A 24,631-nucleotide genomic window follows, 5' to 3' on the forward strand; every position below is an offset into this window, starting at 1 on the left:
TGCTGGTGAGGATGAGTTACCAAGGTAATGCCTCCCTGCACAGGCGTTTGCAGCACAGCGCTCAAATGTCCCCAAGACACGGCTGGTAAGAAAGGCTTAGCTCTGCTGGCGGCGAGAGGCCATCTGTCCGCATCCCACGCACAAACACGGTATTTCTCATGCTGATCAAGAGAGCAAACAGATGGCACTCAGCAGCACGAAACCAATCCTGAGAAACAAAGGCAGCTTGTAGTAAACAGCGCGGGGCTTGCTTCTCGCACGAGCTGAACAAGGGGTGAGGGGGGGAATAGGGCCCGTTTCTGGGGAACAGGGACAAGGTGAGGGAAGCCCCATCCCCACAGGGTGATGAGCAACACCCGGCAGGAGGGGCTGCTGCCTGCAGACAGTCTCATGACAGCCAGGCAGCTCCCTGCTTCCCAGACCTCCATGGCCTGCCTCCGTTCCCATCCCACCCACGCAGCCTGCTCATCGCCCGCTCTGACTCTGCTCGTCTCTCTTCCCTCACAGGCCAGGGAAGGAGAAGTAGCCATTATCGACAAAGTTCTGGATAATCCAGACCTGACGTCTAGAGACTTTCAAGAATGGAAGCAAATGTACCTCGATATCTTCTGGGACATCTGTCACAGCAGCACCCCGCGGGACTCTGTTAATGGCTCGTCCGAGGTCGATGCACTTCTAGCCTCCTTAGCGCACACGCACTCCTACATTGAAACGCATGTATAAGGGGCCCTCTTTTAGTCCACTTGCTACACTCCAGGCCTTTACTTAAGTGCATAAAGTAGTTTTTATATCAATCTGTGGGAGCTCTAGTAAATTATATTTTAATGTTACTCAGCTGTGTGAAGTAAACCTTCAATGGTCAGCGATACCATGTCTTTAATGAGGATTTGTACATTTTATACGCTACCAACACTCTGCTTGTGTTTACCTTCTGTGAAATAAAGAACGTGATCTTTACCTATTAAAGAAAAGTATTTAAAAGCATTTTTTGGAAGACTGTGGCCTTCACAGGGGAAGTTTGACAAGCTAAAGGTTTTGTTATCGAAGGTCGCTTTTACAATGATATTTTATATTATATAATTCCAGTAATGCATTGCATTTTTGGAGTGCAGGTACTATTTTGGTGATGGGAGAATTAAAAAAAAAAAAATCTATTTAATGAGAAACTCTAGGAGTTTTCTTACATAACAGGGAAAAAGTGTAATGCAGTGGTTTTGTTTCAGTTTTGTCAAACACATAAAGAGGTGAAAATCAGCAGACAAAATGACTGATGTAAATTTAAGTCTCAAATAGTTAGGTCTTATTTCTTTGTGCTTTTTTAAAGCCTGTTGCTAAGGCTTACCATCAGTGCAAAGGGATGCTGGTTTATATTCTAATTAAGACCAAATTATGTGTTACTTGTTTCTTAATCACATCTGGTTGTGTTTTTTTTTTGTTGTTGTTGTTGTTGTTGTTTGTTTTTTGTTTGTTTCTTTGTTTTAATTAGTCATGGTACTGTTATTTATGCTGTTTTTGTACTGAAGGCAATGGTATAATCTGCAGATTTTGCAAAAGAGAAAAGATAGACTTTGAACATCCTTGGTAACAGCGTTTCTCTTGCCCAGAAAAGCAGCAGTGAAAAAGGTTCCCAACAAACTGCTCTGAACCTGAGAGGCTTTGAAAATTCCTACAATAGAAAAGCAATGAATGCAGTTTTTCAAGTACTCTCCTATGTGTTTTCCGAGCTGTGAGATTTGGCCATATTGTACTTGGGGAAAATGTGTGATGGGAACAGATATGAGCACAAAACCTGAAAAATGACTGAGAACTCGAAAAGCCTCTGTTCTGTCTTTGAATGGGAAGGGATGTCTCTGGGTTCTGCTGAGTTTGCAAGCTAGCTGAAGTGTTTTAAACTTCCAGGAGAGTTGAGATGTGCTGGAGACAACCAGTGAATGTGGGCAGAAATATCTCCTTAGAGCTAGGCACCTGCCTGCAATAGGAAAGTGGGAGGTAAATCTTAAATCATCTATTTACTCTTCATGGGCTTGTTTTCAAAAGTGATCAGAGCATGACAAAACATTTGTGCTGCTTTTCAGTGTTTTGCTGCATAAGTTAGGACACATGACATGGCTTAATAATGCTCATGTGAAAAGGGACAGCCTCCTTTATTCTTTTTACAGTGAGTTGTACGCTTAACCAACTTTAGACTATTGCTTGTACAGCTCAGTGAATGTACTTAAAACTTTATGAGCTCTGATATTTCCTGGCAATTATATCCATGACAGGATGAAGGAAAGAATGGACAGATATTTTTTTTTCCTCTCTTTTTCTTTTTATTCCTTGCTCTTTCTTGTTACTTTATTGCATTTGGATTGCAAATGTTTTGCAGATTTTGCACAACTGTACAGAAGAGTGGCCTTTCTGTAGCCCATTTTCAGTAATCCTATATTCAAGTCCATATGGATGAAATATCACATATTAACATTTGTATAGAATTCTGGATCCAGTGTAATATTTGTACCATTTAGAAGAATATTGTTTGTATAAACTGGACATTTATTTACTGCATGGATACTGACTTGTATATTAAATTTGTGAGGTTTTGTACATTTCTCTTTAAAAATGCTTGACATGAAATGGGTTGTGCTATTGTTCCAAGCATTTAGATTCTCTTGCTATTGTTTTACTGGACCAAAAGTAAATATATTCATATAAAAACTCTTTATATCTGATGGATGTATATGCACATTGTGTAGTTGATTCCTTGTCAAAACCAAGGCAGTTCAGGAGACTTAGATCTGTTGCTATGCAACAGCTATTCTGCCTGCACTTTACATTAGTAAAGTCAGCTTGATTGCTTTAAAGGTGAAAATTAAACATTACAGTTTTTAAGCTAGTCTAGTGACAAAGAACATGTGTCCTATCCATTGTGCTGCCTTCTTTTAAGACTATTAAATGTTCTTCTATATATATTTTTATTGTATTAACTCTCAGCCTAGAAAGGGAACACTGTAAAATGAAGTACAATAAATTTAGCTTTTAAATGAATGGCTGTGATTCAAGTTTCAATTTACTGCATACAAAAGCAATTCTGTGGCATCTGACCATTTTACCTGCATTTCAGAGATCAGCATGCCTTCAAGTTCTTCCACAATCTGTTTCTTCAAACTGCCAACATGGCCAAAAAGAAGTAAGGCATTGCTGGTTTCAATGTAGGCAGACACTGAATAAAGACTGCTGGCAGCCTTCCATTGCCTTCCTCCCCTTTGCAATCTTTGATAAAATTAAACCTTTTTTTGACTGCAGGGTTCTCTCATGCACCAGTTCAACAATGAACAAGTTTACCATTATGACCTGGCATGATAAAGCAATGTATGCTATTGAGGTAAGTGCCAGGGGGATTAGATACAGCAGCTCCTGAAACATGTTTCACAGGGTCTTACAGAAAGTATACCCATTCAGCTCTAGCCATCTAAACTAACACAATGTTTGGATACAAAAGAAATGTACTGTACCAGGAATATGTGTGTTTAAAATAATACAAAATAAGCATCTGAAAGGCATGCTACAACAAAAGCCGCTCAGAGAGAAGTGGCTTCTAAGAAACAATCACTGTTTTAACATATGGCCATAACTGAGGCTAAATTTCAAAAAATCCATGGTTTCTGTCCAGTAATTTCATGCTGGTTAGCTAAGGCACTCTTGCCTAGTATGTAGCATATCAAATAATAGCTTTTTCTTGGCACTACTTGTTATTAGTTCTCATAGGCATCAATTTTCTAGTCTTTATACATCTCACTTTCATTTTGCTTAGCCATAGCACAAGCAATTTGATAGCACTTACCAACTGGGAAAATTACCTCTGATTAAGAAAACAGAAAAAATGGATTATATCTTTTTAACCTTTGAAAAATCTGACTTGCAACAGCTGTTAATTGCTGTCCAGGTATTATTCTTCAAATAAAAGTCCAGGTTTATGACCCTAGCTCATCTCCTCCAAACTGCGACTTGCTATATCCTTCCCCAGTGAGGCTGGCTTTCAGCTCTGTGAATCACATCACCTTTTCCCAGGCTGCAGCCAAACTTTCTTGCCTGTTTCCACCCAGCGTCTTGCTTATCAAAGCAGAACTTCAACTCTGTCACATCCAGTGCCACTGCAATTTTCTTCTTCTTCTCCAGGGCTGCCCTGCTGGCTCTTCTCCTGGGATGGTTATTCCGCAACACCTTAGTTCAGCAGTTCAGTGGCCTCTTTTGCAGGGTGTCAATGTCCTGTTCATCAGCCACTTCTGTGAGCTGCAGCACTGCACACTGCAGCCCGCTCCAGGGCAAGGGGGCTTTGCAGATCTCCTCCCAGCCATCATTGTCGATATCGTAGCCAACCACATCTTGCGTGGGGACTTCCCGTGAGTCTTGCCATTTCTTTCCTCCAATAAGAAGAGCCGTCTCCTCTACCACTGCCAGGCCATAGCAAAATCGGTCATAGATCAGTGGCCTTAAACGAGTCCATTGGTTTTGATCGGGGTCATACCTTTCTATTTCAGAGAATGGTTCATATAAACCTAAAAATGTGAATACAGCTTCTCTGATTGTCGCCATCTGATGCCCAAACCGAGCTATGCTCATGGGAGCTTGTTTCATCCACTGCCCCTCAAGCGAACTCAGAGAATAAACGTCCTTGCTCGTGCTGGCTGGGTCTGCATATTTGCCACCTGAAATGTATATAATACTCTTGCAAACAGCACTGGCATGGCCATGTATCTTGCATGGCAATTCCCTGGCCTTTGTCCATCTGTCCCTGCTGATGTTGTAGACTTCCACAGATGAATGCAGAGACCCATTCTCACCCCGTCCACCAATTGCGTAGATATCATTACCTAGGACACAGCAGGAAAACTGGCATCTCTTTTCCAGCATGCCTGTGATTTGGGTCCATGTGTTAAACCTTGGATCATAGCGATGGACCTTGTTCGTAACCGATAATATCTTGTCTCTGTCAGTGTCACCTGGAGTGCCACCCTCTATTTCCCCACCTAAAACGTAGAGGAAATTCCCCACCACACACACGCTATGGTTCTGCACCCTGTCCTGCACCTGTGTAAGAGGTCTCCATTTGTGATTGTAAACGTCAAAGGCCACCACTTCAGTGACAAGCCCATCACTTGCCGTCCCTCCCCCCAGCAGAATGATACGAGTTTTCTGGTTCCTCAGTGTGGTGGATTTATCCTGCAGGATGGGCTGTTTGAAAATAGATGTATGGTAATTTATTGCTTTAATGATCAGGCACTTAATACCTGCAGTGAGGGGCACTTCTGACTGTGTGTAGGTTTTCCTCAGCTCTTCCACAGGGATGAGACCATATCTAATGTGCTCCAAAAGGCTGCTTCCATGAATCAACCTGGATTTATCCTGCTTCAGCCACAGCAGCACAAGATTCAACAGGCGGGTTTCCTTCACCATGGGGAGATCTGGGGATTCCACTACCGCTAGCAAAGTCCTGAAGTTCAGCTCAAGCACTCCTGCCAAATCCAAGTCCAGCAGCTTCCAGAGATTGTTGACAATGTATTTTTCCGTTGCGACTAGGGCATCTGGCAGGTAGAACCTCCTGGCGATGTTGGCGGAGAAGCAGCAGTTTTCCAAGGTAAGGTTGTTAACTAAGTATTGATTGCACAAGCCAATAGCATCTGTCACTTGCAAGTAGCTTGCAGCCTCCAAGGTCTCCTCCAGGCTTTCAAAGGAAAGGGGCAGCAAAGAAGTGTAAATGAAATCCAGGACATGCTGGAGACCAGTGGGTGAAACGACTTGCAGCTGAATCACATTGGCTTTAGACTCCTGGGTGTAACTTTTGAACATTGCTCGGAAATAGTCGCTGGAGCATGCCAACAAGGACTTATGTGCAGGAAATTCATTTTCCTTCACTTTCAGCAAAATATCACACAGAAAGCCCTCTGATCTCAGTGTCTGGTACTGGGAGAGCACGGCAGTGCAGTGTGCTTTGCAGTAGGACAGGAAGTAGCTCATGGTAGGTAATGCAATGCTTTCTGCTCCAGTTTAAAGTTAACGTGCAATTAGATAGTGAAACAGCTGCCCTACTCAACAGCCATTGAATGAATGCCCACCAGACCTCCAGCTGTTAGAGAAAAGCCCAACTAAAAAAAATAAAAAAATAAAAGTCTCTTGCCCGGCATAGGGGAGTAGTTAGTACAGTTGTAGTGAATTCAATGCATTCCTTTATAGAGAAAACAGCTGAATGTTGTAACAGCCGTAGGATGCTTACTTTTCTCGCCTCTGTTGCTTGTGCAGGGATGAATGGTCCACGGCTGAGTGCTTGCTTGGCTGGCCATCAGGTGACAGATGAGGGAGCTAGACGACAATCCCAACCAGTGGCACTTTGTGTCTGCTCAGCCGTCGCCCTCGACCCTCCTTGCTCCTCAGGCAGCTCAAATAATAGCTCCTCTCTGGCTGCCAACGCATGGCTCTGGGCAGAAGCAGATGTGTTTCTCCTCCCTTGTTTGTGTTTCAGCCTCCGATAAGTTTAGACCCGACTGTGCCCAGCACAGCAGCCCCCTTTTCGTCGTCTTTTCACACTCACTCAGCTGAAGATCAGGTCAGCACCCAGGGATTATTACGTGAAGGTTTTCTCAGACAATAAATCTTTGCCCGGGAGGCACGGAGACAACCAAAATATCACGGTTAGTCACTGGCCCAATTTGACATGCATTTCTGGGCTCTTTGGTTCACATGACACCGGCGGGACTCACAGCTACCAGAATAGCTTCAGGCAGTGCCCCTTGGGCCCCCCCGCTAGGAAATGGCCGCCAAGGGGCTGGGCATGGGCTTGGGCCTGGGGCGACGGTGCAGGCATGGGCAGGAGCCGACCACGGGGCCACGGCCAGAGCAGCAGGCCTGGGGTGCTGGGATGGGAAGCACAAGGGTAACGCCTCTGCATGGTGGAGACTGAAATAGAGCCTCACTTCTGCCAGAGTGAACTCAGGGCTGTTTATAGAAGAGGCTTTGCATAACTGCGTCCTCGGGTGCTCGCTGGGAACAAACCCTGCGGAGGGGCTGTAGCTGACTCCTTCAGCTTTCTTGCTCTCAGCTTGTCCCAATTAGAAGCACGTATACAGGGATTATCTCCGATTTTCACCTGGGCCTTTCAGGATCTAATTTCTACCAGGAAAAGTAGCTCAGAGCAGGCTACACATTCTGATCTCTTACAGCTTTCTTTTCATTTTCTTTCACCTTTTGCTGAAGCCAAAGGTAAAACTTTTTTACTGCGTCTGTTTATATTTGTTTATGGGATTTCTGGTTCATTCCTGTAATCGGGGGGTGTTTGGGAGCTGACTGGATCCCAGTGCAGACCATGTATGTCGTGCTGCTCTTCTAGTGAGCAGAAACTGTTGGCAAGCAGACTGATACCTATACACGCTCTACTCAGTTTGTGGGGGACGATTCTAAAAGCGTTGTTCTTCATTGCAGCATACATCTGAAAATTCATTTCCTGCTTAAACCCACTTTCTATCATCACATTATAGACTATAAATCAGGATCTTGTTAATAAAATCACCCCCCCTTGCTAGCAAAATGACACATACAGACACTGGGGATGATGTAGGAAAGGGATGCTTTCTCTCTCTTTTCCAGTGGACTTGCCTGTGTCCATGTCAGACCCCTCTGAAGCATTTCAGACGTTACTAGCAAAGCTGTGCGGCTGAGGCCAAGCTTCTGGTTTGCTGCTATTCCCATTTTGCACAAAGCAGAGTCTGGACACCTCCATCACCCCCTCAGCGGTCACGCGCCAGGCGCGACACAGTGCTAACTGAACTGTTTTTCCCTCTCACAATGCGGACAGTAGTTCACATCGGTCAAGTGTCAGACGAAGGTGGTGCACTGCCAACACAGCCAGCTCTGATTTAACTGGGACCTGAGTTAACACCCATGCTAGATAAGCAGCTCCTGTAATTGCATGCAGATTTGCTTTGTGGTTCCCTCTCAGACCTCCTTCATCTTCATGGCAAGCTGGCTAATGGAAACAGTGACAATCACGATCCTTATAAAGTTGTTTATCTGACTGGAGGTTTTTTTTCTTTCAGTTATAATTGAAATAAAGTCAAACCCTTTCCCGTCCCCTGCTCTGGAATGACAAAAAAAGATTATCACTGTCAAAATGAGGCTTCTCCCTGCTCCACTTTTAGTCAGCTGGCTTTGTCTAATTGGGAGCCTTCCTTTAGACAACAGACAAATTATCTCCAGGCAGCAGATCAGATCTCCTGCACCTTTGGAGGAATATTTAATGTCCATTAGCAAAAGAGCAGTGACTGAACAGATAACTTATGAATCTCAGAAAACCACCCAGCACTCGGTGGGATGTAGTCAAGGCACGATCTTATTTTTCTCATCCATAATTTGGAGGATCAGATCTAATTTTTGACACACTAGATGCTGCTTAAAATTAGGGAAACATTAGTGTTTCAGTGATGTATGATTTGCTGGGAATAGATAATACATTTTTAATCATGAGCATCACTTAGGCTTTAAATTAGATTTAGTCTTCAGACTTTGAGTATATTTTATGTTGAAATCATTGCTGTACTGCAGCTGATAGTCTGCAATAACAAATATTCCGGGGGTGCACTGCAAAAAAATGTTGGCTTCCACTCTCATAGTTTTTTTCCTTCTTATAAAAGGCTGGAAAATTTCCTGAATTGCAATGCTGTATTCCATTTAATCTCGCAAGTAGGCCATCAGTTAGTAAACACTTCAATTACCATTGTAAATTTTCCCAATTATTTTTTGAGTAAAGGTTATAGAAAAGTTGTACAAGTAAAATTAGGATCATTAGTAACAAGTGGCTTGCTGCAAAACATTCACTGCAAAAATCCACAGTGGAGGATTTCTAAGCTACACTTTGTACCAGAAGAAATCAGTGTGGTCCAGAGGACAGCACAGCAAATGGTTCAGATGCTTGACAATGTGCTGCATCAACACATATAGCAAAAGTGAGCCAAATGACAAATGGAATAGGGATGCTGTAGAATATAGGCTTTCTAGAAACTGCTACTGAGAAGGACAATATTGTTTTAAGGTGTCCTGTAAAAATCACTGGACTGGAGTCTGTTCTTCATCCTTGAATAATCACATACAGTGGTATTTGGGTCACCCCATCTATTTAAACCCAAGGATGTTTAGCCTGGAAACGCAGTCCATAAGAACAAAATAGTAAGGGACATGAGGGAGAAATTTTCTTGCAGCTAAAAGCAATGTATGGTGAGATCATGTCTGTGTATAAAAGCACAGGAGAAAGTTTGACAGCTTGGGTGAGGCAGGGCTATGAGGTTTCCATTTTGGCAGAGGGAGATTGGGGATGCAGGTGGTTATACACTTCCTTTGCACCGTCTGTGTGCAGCAGGCAGAGGTGTGCCTAGGGCAGGTTGGCTGCCTGGGAGCAGAAAATCAGCATGGAGCCGTGCATCCCTACGCCTGTCATAGGAGCTTGCAAGTACTCTGACACCCTGAATTTCTCTGTGTACTATGTAGGAGAGGTCTGCAGCAAGGGACAGTGCTGGCAAGAAACCTGGGCTGAGTGCAAGTATTCAGCTCCCTCTGGGAAGAGACAGGGGTGTAGTGTGATCAGGGGTCAGAGTAAGGATCCCAGAAAAAACTTACTGCATGGAGATGTCTGCTAAGCCATGGCTATGTGGCTTGTAGCCATCTAAATTTCTCTGTGTTTTTTTTTTTGTTTGTTTGTTTTGGTTTGGTTTGTGGTTTTCTTTGTTTGTTTGTTTGTTTGTTGTGCTTTTTTTTTTTCAGTGTTAGGCTAGTACTGACTACATTGATCTAAGAATGCAGAATTGTGTCAAACAGTGAAAGACAAAAATGAAATACAAGTCCTTCAATCAACCTGTGCCTCATTTGTTTTCTCTCTCTTTTTGCAGGTTCCCTTTCATTTGCCTCCCATGATCACAGATGCAGTTATGGCTTCTATATTCTACCACTAGTTTAGAGGTGAGCTTCCCTGGTGAATAAAAAACAAGTTGGGAAAGTTTTTAACCTCAGCTGCTGCCTCAGAGCATCTGCAGTGGGATGAGTCAGACAACGCAGCTGCAGAATAATGAAGGTGATTGTGGATTTTAAACAGCCCGTTTTAGAGCAGATGCACTAACATCTATCTACACTACACTACACAGCGCTTCACGGTGGAGGGCGGTTTCCCCCTGCTGCATGGGGTCTGCTCCATTGGTGGCCTGATGGCACCAGGGTTGCTCTGCATCCAGCCTTTGCTATCCCCCTGGGGCAGGCAGCCATGCCCATGCTGCAGCTGGGGCAGAGAGGGACCTGCAGCCCCATCCTGCTCAGAGACCATGGTGGTTTCTGAGCTTATGCAGTGGGGACAAGAGTAACTCTCATGGAATCTGCCCTGCTCACAGAGCACTTCTGGATGAGTGGAGCCCCCCCGGCTACAAAAGCAATATTTCTGACACCCAAGAAATATGCCTGCCTCCCCAAGAACTTGCAGCTGATAGAACTGGGTTCCCAAACATTGTTTGCTTGGGTACTTCTAGTGGTAATGGGCAGCTTCTGGCTGTGTGACCACTAAGGGCAGGTCACCTGGATCTGGCCCTTCTGCCTGTGGCTGCAGGTAGCCCAGTTCACCCTGACATGGTTTCTGTGTTCCTAGGGATACATGTACCTAGTACAAAACCAGAGTAACTGTGGGCTCCTCACCTCAAGTCTAAGAAAATGATAAGGAAATGGGGACTGGCTACTTATGGTCTCTGAATGCATTTACTTGTGATTAAAACTAGGATTTATTTGTATAGGGACTGAAATGCAAGGAACAGCCAGTGCTCTGGGAACACAGAGGATAAAACACCAATGACCTTTTCCTCTACTAAAGCACCATGTAGATGAAGTAAAGGTAAAAGAGAGTCTTCACAGTTTGCTGCAGACTGCAGAGCTCTCTCTGAAATACAGGTGCTTTTGACATAAGTTGGTAGGGTTTCACCTCTTCTGCCCTCTTCCCTTCCTTAATTCATATTCAAGCAAATGTCCTGTAAGATACAGACTGTTGCTTAGCAAAGTAAAGGTCACAGCGTAATCAGCTGCTCTGTTACTCTATGAGATAATAAGAACCTGATGTCCACACTCAATTGATCACTAGAAGTGTTCCTAGAAACTGTACACTTCATCATCACCATCATCATCATCATCATCATTAACAACAGCAGCATGTTACTTGGTGACTCCAGACCCAGCTGCCTCCCTAGTCTGCAGCTCGGGCTTACCCTTGGGACTGAAGGGACTGCACCTGCTCCTGCTATTCCTATTTCACTTGCTCTCAAGCACTCATGTTTGAGAGACTAGAATATGGGTAAGAAATAGCACCCAAGCCCTCGCACCAAGCAAAGTGCAGCTGGAATGAATTGCATGTGCTGAAGGATGGATGATGGATGGCAAATCAACCAAGTCCGTAAAACATTTTTTGTCTTAATGATGTCTGGCTGAATAGAGCCATGCTAGAGTGTGGCAAAGGCATTGATGGGATGTGCTTTATTCCCCCTCATAATCCTCATGAGTTACTGAATGGTGTGTGACCAGCAAGCCTCACTGATCATTTGTCAGGCTGAGCTCAGAGCCAGTCAATAAGGGTAAAAGGTTCTGGTGGTCCTACTCACCAAGTGGAGATACATTTCCCTCCATTAGAAACAGTTCCTGAATTCCACTTCTGGAAAAAATTTCTGGGATAGCTACAGGAACAGAACTGCATACATCAAGTTTTCTTTTCCAGGCCAGAATCTGGGGAGCCCATAGCTTAAGTCACCTTCCCTTCTCCTCTGGTATGAGCTAGATGCAGACTGGGGCATGCGTACAAGCTGTGGATGGCAGTAAGCCAAACCCCTTATCCCCAAGACACCTCCCAAGAACTAATGTATGGTGAGCTCATTTTTATTAATTCTTTAGAGTTGTTGTGGCAGCAAGAATCCAAATACTGACTTCTTTGTAGCAGTGCAAGGATTATTCTACCCTGAAAAACAAACAAACAAACAAACAAACAAAAACTAGTCTAACTTAAGCCAGCTAGAAATGCTGCAGAGATACTGACTTCTCTTTCAGCAGGTTTACTTTCATCTCATCCTCCTGGGTAAGGACTGATACAAGTGGCTCCTGAAGAGAGTGAACATAGATAGTTTATGCTCTGAGCCTCAGCAGTGTGCACCTGGCATAGCAGTGCAACACCGTTTTCTTGATTCAGCAGCAGAGTTTTCAGGGGACCTTTGGATTTTTCCTAAAGTAGAAGAGTCTTCAATGTATGTTAGATCTTCTGTCATGCCAAAGAATGAAATTGTAGACAGTTAAAGAGAAGAGCATACAGCAGATGGACCTGAAACCTATGAAAAGCACAGGGGTAGGTGGAGGGGAACACAAACTTCAAAACAACCTAAGATCAAACTGCCTTTCCAATACTGCAAAAAGCCATCTGTCCATTGGTCTCCCCAGTAGCCTCTAGGTGTTTCTCAGCAAAACATTAGGATGTGTCTAACACTAAAAGTCAGCAGCCCTTGGATGGACTGCCCCAGCCTTTCTGACATACCAAGCAATGCGCCCAGGGTAAGAAGATGCTTAGATTAAACTAAATGCACATGTCAAATTCTTTAACTTGACAGGTAACCACATTACTAGTACTTCCTGGAGGTACTATTGTGCAATGACAACAATACAGTTGGTTATGCCAACACCGACCATCTGTACAGGGTAACACTATGGCTTTCGTAGGTTTTGGTCTCTTTCAGTCTTCCTCTTCTCTAAGTTATAGGTCATTAAGCAAGTTACCACCAAGAAAGTTTCCTTAATATAAACCATGGAAATGGCAAGTCTGATCAGAGGAAACCTGATTTATAAAAGGTAACTAGGTTTACATATGCAGAGGAGTAGATAATCTCATTACTTAGATTTTTATTTAGCTCATGGTAACATATGTGCCTACAGCCCTGGAAAAGAAAAAAAAAAAATCAAAATTAATATATTAACTTCAGAAACTAGGCTCGAGGCAGACTTCCAGCCCATCACTATGCACAGAGCTACTGCACGTTGCTATTATATAGCTTCATTACACTAGCTAAACCAAAGTTTTTAAAAACAAAGATTGCATTAAGTATTTTCTCCCATACACCATTAGCACCCCACAAGGAACCCTAACATCATTGCTAGGGCTGGGTAATTACATCCCCTTGAAAAGAAAACACTCAAGGTCAGGAGATGCCTTGACATGGCCATACCCACTCAGTTCTCATGCCCACCAGCTGTGCTTTTAAAATAATAAGTAATCTATACAAACAAACTGTACACCCTGGTATTTCTACTACTCGTAGCTATGGTTAAGAGGCTTTAAGTGGAAATAATAAAAAGAAAATAAAAGCAATCACCATTCAAACCACTTGTCCATTTTTCCCCAAGTGGGTTTATTTTCCTTTGACTAAACAAAGCACCTGTTAAAAGTCTGACAGATCATCTGCAGGGGGTTATATTTTGCAATTTTCTTAGAATAAGCCTTGTCATTTAATAAATATTTTCCACTTCAAAGTTTACAGAGTTTTAGGGAAATAGGGGCTGATTTTGGTTCCCCTTGAAACCAATAAGAATTTTGCCATCAACAGAACATACAGAACATCAACATACAGGCAGAAACAAAATATTCTCATCACAGAGAAATTTGGGGGACCATAGTATCTGTCCTAGCTTAATTTTTCAGCCTTATATACCAGATTTCCCACCTGATTTGAGACTATATTATCTCCAACTGGTCCTATTGGAATACAGGTTGTGTTCAAGATCAAATCCTTTACAGTTAAGCCTGCTATAAAGGGGGCTGATGAGTTTCGACATATCATTCTTCATGTGTTAATAGCTCTTGATATGTAGACACATCAGCAGCCTGCATGGGGTGAGCAGGCCCTAGTGAGCATGCTGTGCAGCAGGGGAAGGGCAGCAATTGTCTCTGGTCAGACGTTCCCATACTGCAGCTTCAATGATGTTTTGGGGAACAGTCCTCGGCATTGACATTGCACATCTACACTTGCTATTGCTACCACTGGTATCACTTGGTTTACTTTAGAAGTAGATAGGCTTGCAAGATTGCTTTTCAACTTCCTCACCTTCTAAAACTATTTTCATTAAGTGATAAAAAGGTGGGTTTGTGTTTTTTTAGGGGTGTGTTTTTGTTTGTTTGTTGTTTGGTTGTTTTTGTTGATGTTTTTTCAATTAGACAGGTAGAGGCTTCTCCTGATCTTTCAGAATAGAGTTACTGGAGAAAAATACGACATTTCTACAGCCTCCAGAATTACTGCACATTACCAAAACCTCCAGAAAACAGGTACTATAAGTTACTTAAGTTTCTATAGGCTGTTTGTGATTCCCCGTACATTAAAACTCTCAACTACAAAGATGAATGGAGAGGATAAATAGGCATCTCTAAACCATTAGGAACAAAAGTGTTCAGGGAATTTTGAAAAGCAGAAAGAGCAGTCAGAGGCCAAGGTCCCTTTGGGTAGTTAAACAATCCTAATGACTGTTCCCACTCATGACAATGCCCTTCCTACTTATTGAAATAAAGCAATTCTGTTATCAAGGTGACACCACAAAGTCTGCATTGGTTCAGGACAGCACCGTGTGTGATAGACACTTCAGAAACATTCAGAAAGTGCCAGCAACAGCCCTTCCATGAACCCGCTGTTATAAATCACTGCTGTCAATAAATCTGGTTGCTCTTAATTGTTTGGGTTTCTCTTGGAAACAAATATTTACCAGCTTCTGGCTTGCACAGTCTTCTAAAGGTCACAGATGTTAGCTCCAAGGGGAGCCAAACTGTTCAACCTTAAACTATTTAACAGTGGCTTCCTGTGCAAGCCTGTGCTGCCATAAAAGCAGGAGTCAGTATGGGACTTATGTGTAAGGATGGAGGAGTAAACTTCTCCTCCTCCTGGTCCATTTCAGCATGTTATTTTTAAAAGCTTATGTATTCAGTGATTGAAAAAGCCACCTTCATTCTGCCTGTCCTTTTGGATAGGGTGGATGTGTTGCATGCTAATAGAGTCTGCTGGGAAGTTAGAATTACTTTCTCATATAACAAGCCTGAATGCAGGGTAGAGAAAAGGATTTTAATTGGACCACTGTTAGTGGCAAAAGTTTGCATTAAGAAGAAAAAAAAAGTCCAGGTTTTCCAAAACTATAAAAAACCCTTCTATGTATGTCCATCGCACAACTATATGTAGTAACCTGTAGCTCCAGAAAAGCTTATCATCTTGGCTATTGGCCTCATCTCAACTTCCTAAGATCATTACAAAGATAAGAAACACTTCCCAGCAGTTATTTCTTACATCTACTTTTCATTTCATCATGACCAAAATTCCAACAAGGGGAATTGCTGGGGAAGCTATTACCAAATTTTGTGTCCTGACCCTTTTCATGCTGTTCATTTAAATTATGTAATTTCTAATGACACTGGTCACCTACATGCTCATCTGAACTACTTGTCTGTGATGGTCTCCAAAGCTAGATCCTCACCCTGCTTCTAAGGATGGTTTGGGGCCTGAGTCTCAAACTTTTAGTTCTTTCTCCTTTCCCTTTTCCATCTTGCTTTGGTTTTGGTCTTCAGAAAGAAGGCATCGGAGAAAGTGAAGCTTCACATGAGTGAGAGCTACATGGTTACTAATGCCAGTTCTCCTGACCAAGATCATTCAGCTCTTCATTGGGTTCAGCAAGAACCAGCTCATCTTTTTTTAAGAGCTATTATTTTTGTCATCTGACCTAGAAGAATCACAAGAGACCAAGGCCTTCACTTAGAACTGCTTGCATGCAGGTTAAGCATGCCTCAGGGAACGTAAGGTTTGCTTTCTCACCCCCAGCATGGAAATTTATAGGATTGACAAAATTTTCTAATATGATTGCTCAGTGTTACATATTCCCTGCACAGGTATCACTCTTAATATCACACATACATGTTACATTTATGTGAGCCCCTAATACCAGCTTTAAATTAGGAAACACTTGTTAACAGCAAGGGTAGTGAAATGCTAGAATAGGCTGTCTAGGGAGGTGGTAGGGTTGCTATCATGAATGGGTCCTTAAAATATGCTGTGACAAGTACACCTGGAATTAGGCAACTGTAGTTGTTTGGACTTGGAGGCAAAGATATGTATTGGATGGTCTTTTGATTCCCTCTGAGGGTTGTAGCATAAGATTTTCTGCTAATGATAGACCTTAAATCATGGAATCCTCTGAACTATGAGGAGTGGGTATTCACCACAGGCTATGGTGATTCACACAAGTGATTTTCTAAACAGATACGTTTTTCTCAAAAACAAGTACCTTAAACAGGAAAAAGTTTGGGATGAATGCTGAGGTGTAATGTTTTAGAGACACCACAATTGCTCCATGTGGAAAATTTAGTGAGCATGTTAGTAAGCTGAAAATGTACAGGACAAAGAGTATCTGTTTGCAAGCACCACCCCTCTGCACAGGGAGAGCCACTGAAAGGTCATTGCCCAACATCACTGCTACTTAAAAAGCTGCTCCCTGGGGATGTCACAACTTGAGCACTTCTGCTGAGATCAATCTGTAAAGAGCGTGTTTCTGACAGCTGACCGGAGTAGTACGGAAATGAGCTCCACCATGGCTGCAGTCAGATTTCTTTTCTTTTTTTTCAGCCTCACATCCAAAAAAAAAAAAAAAAAGTAAAAAAAAAAAAAAAAAAAAAAGTGGGTATTTTTCTATCATAGTTGATTTTTTTTTAGAGTAGAAGTAGAACTTGTTCTGGATGACAGGAATTTGAATTTCTGGATGTCACTTTCTTTCTGTTGTTTTTCCTTAAGAGAAGGAACAAAAAGTATGTAAAATATAACTAAGCCAAAAAAAATATATATATCAAGAAAAAAGCAAGAATCTAACAAATAGGCACAGGTGCAGGCGAGCGATGCCTCATAAAGCTGTAAGCTGATCTTGATAAAGATTGCTCCACAATGCAAAGCCAGTGTGCATGCTAGGACGAACTGAGGACACAACAAGCCAAATTCTTTAGGAATAATGCCTCTGCATTGACGTACCAGTGTGTTTCCTGAAATAACAGTGCCATCCTGCAATGCAAAATTATTCTCCAGTGTGCCAGTTCACTCGATTCTCAACCAAGCTAGAGTGACCTTGCAGTAAAAAAGCAGAAGCAATAAGTGTCTCCATGGGTGCAGGGAGCTCCTTCATGGTGCTGGGCTGGATGGAGTGGTGGTAGGAAAGGCCAGGCCTTGCTCCTGCTGAAGCAGAAAGCATGACTTCCAAGCACAGAAAAACTACCAAAGGGAAGGCAGCGTCCGCTGCTCCCCAAGGTGCCCCATGTGTCCATGTAGGCTGTCCAATCCCCGTGAGACACATTCTACTGACCTAAAGCACCACCATTAATTTGGCTATATCTTGTCCCAAGGCTGAGCTGTCCCGACTGGCTGAGGTTGGTGTTAGTCTGAGGGACCCATGTTTCTTGATACTGCTTAATTAGAGCTCAGACATCCAGTGCCGCAGCCCTTCATGGGAGGCTGTGCACAGCTCCGGGATTCCCTCCCTGCTGCCACCCCAGTGGGATGGGGTATGGGAGGTTGTGGTGCCACCTGATGCCTTTCTGGATCATGCTTTTCCCGGGATTCCTCCAGAACCCAGGCTCTGCTGCGGCCCTCGGCCGGGTGATGAGCCTTGGTGTGCCATGTGCTTCATAGATGAGGGAACAAGGCCTGCCTTCCCACAGGGTGGAGTGCTGTTCGTCTTCTTCACTCCCTAGAGATATCCTTTGCAGCAGATGCTGTTCTAAGAATTTCTCTCTAAATTTTCAAAGTCTTCAGTCAGAAGCAACTGCTGGTGCAAACCACTATGGCTTCAGCAACTCACGTGATGTGATGCCAAGCTACATTGACGTGTGACCTGGCCCTTGTTTTTAGCCAGCAACATGACTGTAGCACATTTTTCACTTGCCTTGCTGGACAAGAAATGTAGGTAAAGCACTTTCTTCTCAAGGGCTAGAGACAAGCACGAATGTCCCATTTGTGTCAAAACGACTATATGAATTTCATGCTGTTTGAATTTTCTCAGCCGTGTTGGTACCATCCAGTGTCATTTCCCTGACCTCCAGCTCTCAGAGACAGAACAGTCAGCAGCATTTTATTGGAGAAAGAGCCAAAGCAGGGAAGTAAGACACGGCCTCATTCAGAGACATTAGTTCCTGAGTCATTGGGATGTCATTCAGGCGTGAGGACAGCCTGTGAAGGCTTTCAGATCACATGCGTGCATGACATTTAGAAGAGGTGGGTGACCTCATGGGAGATTATCTGAGATCTAAACTGGCCATAGAAAGTGGCATTGGAGGCTTTCATTTATCCTCACTAACCTTCAGCAATAAAAAAGGAGGATGAGTGCACGGATGTGCATGCAGGAAGTATGTGAGAAGCGCTGAGAACATTGTGAAAGCCAGAGGACTGGTAAACCATACCCCAGCTCCAGCGACACATGGCTGTCATGGGAAGAGAGGAGAAGGGCACTATGTGTTTCATGGGGCAGAGCGTTTTATTTGAAACTTTTTTTCTTGTACATCTTCTACATGACTGTGCAGTAAAACAGTTAAAGTGTGCTCCTTTCCTGGTTTACATGGGAAACCATGAGTTTGGAAATGCTTCTGGCCATAATTCTAGATATGGCTACCAGGTCAGGCCAACCTTGGGAGCAACCATGAGGCCAACCAGTAAAACTGAAAAACAGAGCATGAATTATCCATTCCCCCCAACTTCTTCCTTTGCTCACCCTGTATCTCCAAATCAGCACTTCATCAAACACCAGGCTGTTGGTAGGGGGTAAGGAGCAATGTAGTTTCTCTGGGTTCAGTAATAGTAAGGATCCAAAGGGCCACAAGGTGTCTTCCTCTATTTATTCATCTATCATATGTCAGGCCAGCAAATACCTTTCTCCAGAGTTCCTGCCCTACTCTGGAGTTGCTGCTGAACTATAAGTTAAAAAATGTGAACAGCAGGAAAGAAGTGGTATGGGATTTTGGTCACCCTGAAATCACTCTTGGTCCCCAGCCTATTTCTTTATGCAGAAACCTGTACCTATGTCCTCTTCTGCCTCACATCCACTGCTTTCTCAATCTCTCCAAGTCCATCCCTCTTGTGAGTTCTCCGTCTGCACTTGATGAATCCATCTGCTCATCAAGTCCAAACAAGTATGTGAATCCTGCTCAAACTCATCCCACATGGTCAACACCAATGCTCTGAGAAGGACAGAAAAGGCTGTATTCTGCATCATTACAATGTCCAGTTCAACCGTATGCTGACTTCTGCATTTCCACTCAGGTCAGGGCTTGCATTATTAGTCTCCTGATGGAAGGGAGATCTGTTAAGACCCATTCCAACCCTGTAAATGATCAGCTAAGAAAATTATAAGTATTAGATGAAAATGAAGAACTACTATATTGGATGAAGAATCCTCTCAATAGAAACTATTGCTGTACCTGTAAGAAAAAAAAAAAAGAAAAAAAAAAAAACTACTAAGAACAACACATCTGTAAGGAACACAAAAGTAAAAGCAATGGTAGAAAAGTGCTCAGTTCTCCCAAGCTCCAGGTACATGTGATAGACAGTAGTCATTCATCCTCCGATGAAATCCCATGTAGATGCATTACAGTATGGTGGGTTTCACAGGGTAAATGATGGGATCCCACAGCAGCTCCACCTTCAGTAAAAGGGTTTAAATTGCTCCCAGGTATGGGGCCACCTATAATAGATATTTCCAACATTGTTAAAGGCATGATTTTAATAATAGATATTTCCAACATTGTTAAAGGCATTTTGGACATTTATTTTATCTTATATATATATATATATATATATATATAACAGGTTTTGTCTAAAACTACTATTAAATTGAATTTCAGTTTCAATAAAAATACAGCAAAGGATTCAGTAACCTTTCCAGATAAAATCAAATGTAATTAATTACCAGACCAGATTTAACAACCACCAGCATGTATGAAATCCACCATTCAGGGCCAGAACATTGCCACGTTGTTGTTACATTGCTGAGTATAAGACTTGCACTTAGTCATAAGTCTTCTGTATCTTTGAAAACATCTACTTCATAATTACTGCATAGTAGCATAGTGGGAAGTGAGTATAACATCTGAACAGGGCTGTTTATTTTATAAATGACTTTAGTCTGCTTCCAAGGACTTGGAAAAACTGAATTTTACCAGATTTAACTAATCTTACATCCAACCATTACTTTTTTGTCTCAAGAAAACTACTGGAGTAAAGTAATGAACAAAGCTGCAGTACTTTTTGAGGGCTGAAAAACTGGCATTAGTGGGAGTTTCCTTCATAGTTATTAATGCATTGTTAGTACTAGGCAGCTCATAAACCAAAATAAGGACTTTTTATTATTTATTTATTTATTTGCCAAGCATACCATTTAATCTGTTCCACCTATAAAGCTAAAACTCATTCAAATGAAATGTGCACACATTAGGGAAACCTGAATTTAGCCAGATGAGCAAAACAAATTTGTTTCAATATGTTGGCCCTAAAACTATTATCAAGAAAAATACAACTACTTTCCTCAGACAGCTCTCTCTGATCCCCTTCTCTCAACAACATCAATTTTTTATAATACAAAACGGCCAAAGTGCAGGATTTTTATTACATATTCCCATAAATAATTCACTGACAACATGGAACAAGAGATAAATGAAAGAGCCATCCTTACCATTGACGTGATCACACTGAGCACAGTCCCAGTAAGATGCCACTGAACTCAGTGAACTGTGTCTCAGGGCTTTGATTTTGGAAATTCACTCCACAAACACCGCTGCCTGTAGCTACAGATGTTTTACAGGTAGATCCCATTGTGAGAATATCCTCTCAGCATTTAGATGGGCCTCCCCATTTCTGTGTTTTGTCCAGGTGTGGCCTTTACTTTTTCATTAGTTGGTGCTTCTGCCTGGGAGTCAGCTCCCTGTCATGTACTCATAAATGGATGAGTAGAGCGGGGCCTTCCTTTTGCTACTAAATATAATAGCTTGTACCACCAGAGAAATACAAAACCATTCTATAATTCAAGAATGCATAAAGCAGAGCCTCCTGAGTTTTAAGAAAAGCAGCACTATTTGTCTTAGAAATACAGAAGCATTATAATCTTTTAATTGGAAATCATTAAACTAGAGTCATCACTTGAATTATATTCAAACTCATAAAAATTTTCCAGGTAGCAGTAATTACTACTTTTTCTCTACCTTTATCTTTACCTCCAAGTTAAATGTGTTTGGATTTTTCTGTGCAGATGATCAGAGGAACCATTAGAGCCCATTTTTGCTCAGTGACCAATGATTGAAAGTCTCTCCCATGATGTGCTGAGGTTGTGATGTCTCAGACTAAATCCTTTTCTGGAGGCACAGCAATAACTACTTCTGTTTTTCTAAGAGAACATATCTCCACCATATTATTGAATAGTCTGTCAGAAAAATACATTTGAGTAGATTAAAGAAGTCCCTCTTTCAAAATTTGTAAACAAACAAAAATTACAGTGTAGAGAACCAGGTAGAAAGTTAGCAAAGGAAACTCCTCCTCCACTGTATGTGAACTGAGCTTAGTGATGCCAGGTCAATACTGTCCCTTTGATTTACTGCTATGCTAGCACCATGCAGAGAACAGAGCAGAGGGATGATGTTTAAACCTCATTGAGTATGTTAGAGGATTTCGGGTGGAGGGAAGTTTCTCTCTGTGATTCATTTATGATAAATGTCTATTTTGCTGCAGCCATTTCTCTATCTTCACTGTATAGGTGGTCATGTATCATTTCATTAGTGAGATGTCAGATAGCTCTTAGTGAGTTTGGTTCATACCCATGAAGGCTCATTTAAAATACAAATCAAGCTAAGAAGAAGTAGTCTTTGCCTCGGATTAACCCCTTGCTGCCATTAAGGTGTTTCAATGGTCACCAGTAGTACTACTCCACTTTGGAGGAATAAGTTGAAATATGGCAAAAGAAGCACACTTCTGTGTCAGGGATGGATATTTTCTTTTACTTACTCATTCCAATGTGATGACTGTTACACAGTAGTGTCTAAATCTTAACAGTTCTGTAGGTTTTACAGGTCATCCTACAGGAAGATAGGCCATCCTCCACTAAGGCAAATATGAAACAGGACTTGTGCCCTTCCTGAGTAGAATGTGATTTCCCTTTCTCTGGTCTCTGACCGAATGTGATGTGGGACTAGCCTTTGAACCGTGGAGAGTGCCGGGCTAATGGGACATTTCCCACCCTTCCTTGTGTACTGCACTACTAACATATGGAAGGAAGCAATAGGCATCTACTAACCAAAGGACAATTCAGGGACAATGATAAGTAAAACCTTTTGTATGGGAAAGAAAATTCAGAGTGGATTGACAGGACTAAACAGTTACTCAGTTTAGTTTATTTTATTTTATTTAATGGGGCTTCCCCATCGCTCCCAATTCTCTCCATGCTCTGCAATTTCAGTTATGAATGTTCCTAGTTGTGAAAGGAGAGGGAAAATGTGGCTTTACCTTTCTGCAGTTCTTTGAAGTATTTTTAAAGGAAGTAAGGAATAATAAAAGCTGAGTCCCTGACTCATCTCGCCTTCAACATGCTTTTGGCTCAAAGGATTGTGTTTTCTGCTCTTTTTATCACTTCCATATTGACAGGAACACTGCAGTCCAATATCAGTGACTGATAGTGCAGTGTGTGGGAAAATTGTTCATTTTTGATTGAATAGACATGTTAATCTCATCAGTATGTAAATGAAAGGTGTTCCTGAGGCATTCTGCCTCTTGACACTTTCACTTCAACCTGTCTTTTGGGGATGTTTGCCTCCAAGGAACGCATTTAGAGAAATCAGCCATAAGCATATAAGGAATATGCTAAGAATGCTAAGCAATGTTGGTATTAAATATTGAAAGTAAAAAAAAAAAAAATACAAGAATGTCCTTTTAACTAAGCTGCAGTCAGTAAGACTCCTTTCTAATTTCCTGTACAAAGCCATGCAAGTATGTGTAAAAACTTAAAATATAAAAATATTGCCAGTCAATTTTTGTATTTGGTCATGTAGCAGACAAGAATTAAATGTATGTCATTGTTAGCAACATTCAACTTGAAACCTGTTTTCTAACCAGAATAATCTTCTTTATTTTAACTAAATAAACAAGAGCCAGGCAGAGTTTCAGAGCATGTAGAATATTTTCAATCAATGGTAGAAGAATATTATTACAAAACAGCTCCTCTCATCCCTTCACAGTAAACAACACAAGAGAGACCAAGGAGACACAGTGTATTAAATTTCTCTAACAATAAGATCTCATTTCCAAAAATAGAATCTGCATTGAACAGTCTTCATTTATGTACAGTTCCATATAAAACAAGTGTCAGGGACTATTCATTATATGTTGGTGTGATCATACATGATTTTCACTTAGCATCAGTACTTCAATGTCCCCCTTTTATTTGTGCTTTTGAAGATAGTGATCCTTGAGCTTGCATTCGGGAACATGTTCCTTCAAGGCTGGTTGACCTGTTTATTTGTATAAAGGTTGCAGGTTTTTTGTCAGCTAGTTCATGTCGTGTACCTTTATTGTACAATGTAAGGGTGAAGCATAAATATCAGAACATCAGCGCATTTTTGAATTCCCAGGAAAAAGAAATACTTCGGCTCTGCCATGAGAGAAGAGTTTAACTAAACTAACTATAAAGACCACCCCTTTTAATATTTTAACTTCCTATTACACAGGAGTCATGATTCCCATTCTAAAACCAGGAATACAAAACTGGAAATCAGACATTACATTCCTCACTCATTCTGCATTTTGTGAAATCATTTTTAAACTTTTTTTTTCCATGTTGATTTTTTTTCAAAAGGAAAGAAACCAAATTAATTGCAAATAATGATTTTCTTTTTTTAAAAAAAGTGTTTATTCCACTTTTGCTCAAACTTCTAATTACACTATTCCCTGTTCTCAGATTAAAATCATTCCTAAATATATACACATTCAGTATTAGTTACTGCGTTCTGTTTTATTTCATCATTACTTTTCTATATCAAACAAAATGGAGAAGAAGAAAGTGTTGACATAAATGTACAAAGAAGATGCTTCCTATGGGGTATTGCAGAGTTAGGAAGTTCATAGTCTTCATACAGATATATAAAACATTTCAGACGATCTCCATTCATTGGAATCTGTTCGGTTTCTCTTGTCAGACCTGTGTGACAAATACAAGACCAGAAATTAATAATTTATCAGGGAACTAACAGATGTTTTGAGAGAATGCAGAGAAGTACCCGTAAGTTGTGAGGGGGTGTACCAGCACCTGCAATTTTGCTTTCACTGAGTGTACTTGTTTACACCTGAGCTTGGGGAATACAGAGTGGGCGTGAAACAAATCGTTTTGATCCACTAGCTATTTCCACCCACTCTCCAAATCTCCATCTGATGAAACTTCATGATTCTCTTAAGAGCTCATGATCTCCTTACAGTTATGTTTTGTCCTCAGTACAGGGTATCTGCCACTCCTGCCCCATCCCATTGCCCTGCTGCCCCCAGCTGGCTGGTGGGCCATGGGGGAC

The 24,631-nt window shown here is 41.8% G+C and overlaps 3 protein-coding genes across 14 annotated transcripts in view; 1 reads left to right on the forward strand and 2 right to left on the reverse strand.

Moving 5' to 3' along the window:
• CNKSR2 (connector enhancer of kinase suppressor of Ras 2) overlaps window positions 1–3,027 on the forward strand; it is a 218,705-nt gene extending 215,678 nt beyond the window's left edge. For 8 of the 9 annotated variants that reach the window (XM_027449077.3, XM_027449080.3, XM_027449078.3 and 5 more), the window contains one exon: window positions 508–3,027. In XM_027449077.3, coding sequence (XP_027304878.1) covers window positions 508–723 — 216 coding nt within the window. In that variant the 3' untranslated portion in view covers window positions 724–3,027. The remainder of the gene's footprint in view (window positions 1–507) is intronic. The other variant, XM_072027197.1, reaches the window with a different exon arrangement.
• Window positions 3,028–3,118: 91 nt separating this feature from the next.
• On the reverse strand, window positions 3,119–7,182 carry KLHL34 (kelch like family member 34). The gene has a single exon (XM_005010845.6). It carries the CDS (start codon window positions 5,995–5,997, stop codon window positions 4,210–4,212), a length of 1,788 nt encoding a protein of 595 aa, XP_005010902.4. The 5' UTR covers window positions 5,998–7,182; the 3' UTR covers window positions 3,119–4,209.
• Window positions 7,183–22,461: 15,279 nt separating this feature from the next.
• SMPX (small muscle protein X-linked) overlaps window positions 22,462–24,631 on the reverse strand; it is a 41,366-nt gene continuing 39,196 nt past the window's right edge. For all 4 annotated transcript variants that reach the window (XM_005010840.6, XM_005010841.6, XM_005010842.6 and 1 more), the window contains exon 5: window positions 22,462–24,267. The gene's annotated coding sequence lies outside the window, so the exon portion shown is untranslated. The remainder of the gene's footprint in view (window positions 24,268–24,631) is intronic.

Source organism: Anas platyrhynchos, chromosome 1 (genome assembly GCF_047663525.1).
Source record: "Anas platyrhynchos isolate ZD024472 breed Pekin duck chromosome 1, IASCAAS_PekinDuck_T2T, whole genome shotgun sequence".
NCBI classification, from domain to species: Eukaryota; Metazoa; Chordata; class Aves; order Anseriformes; family Anatidae; genus Anas; species Anas platyrhynchos.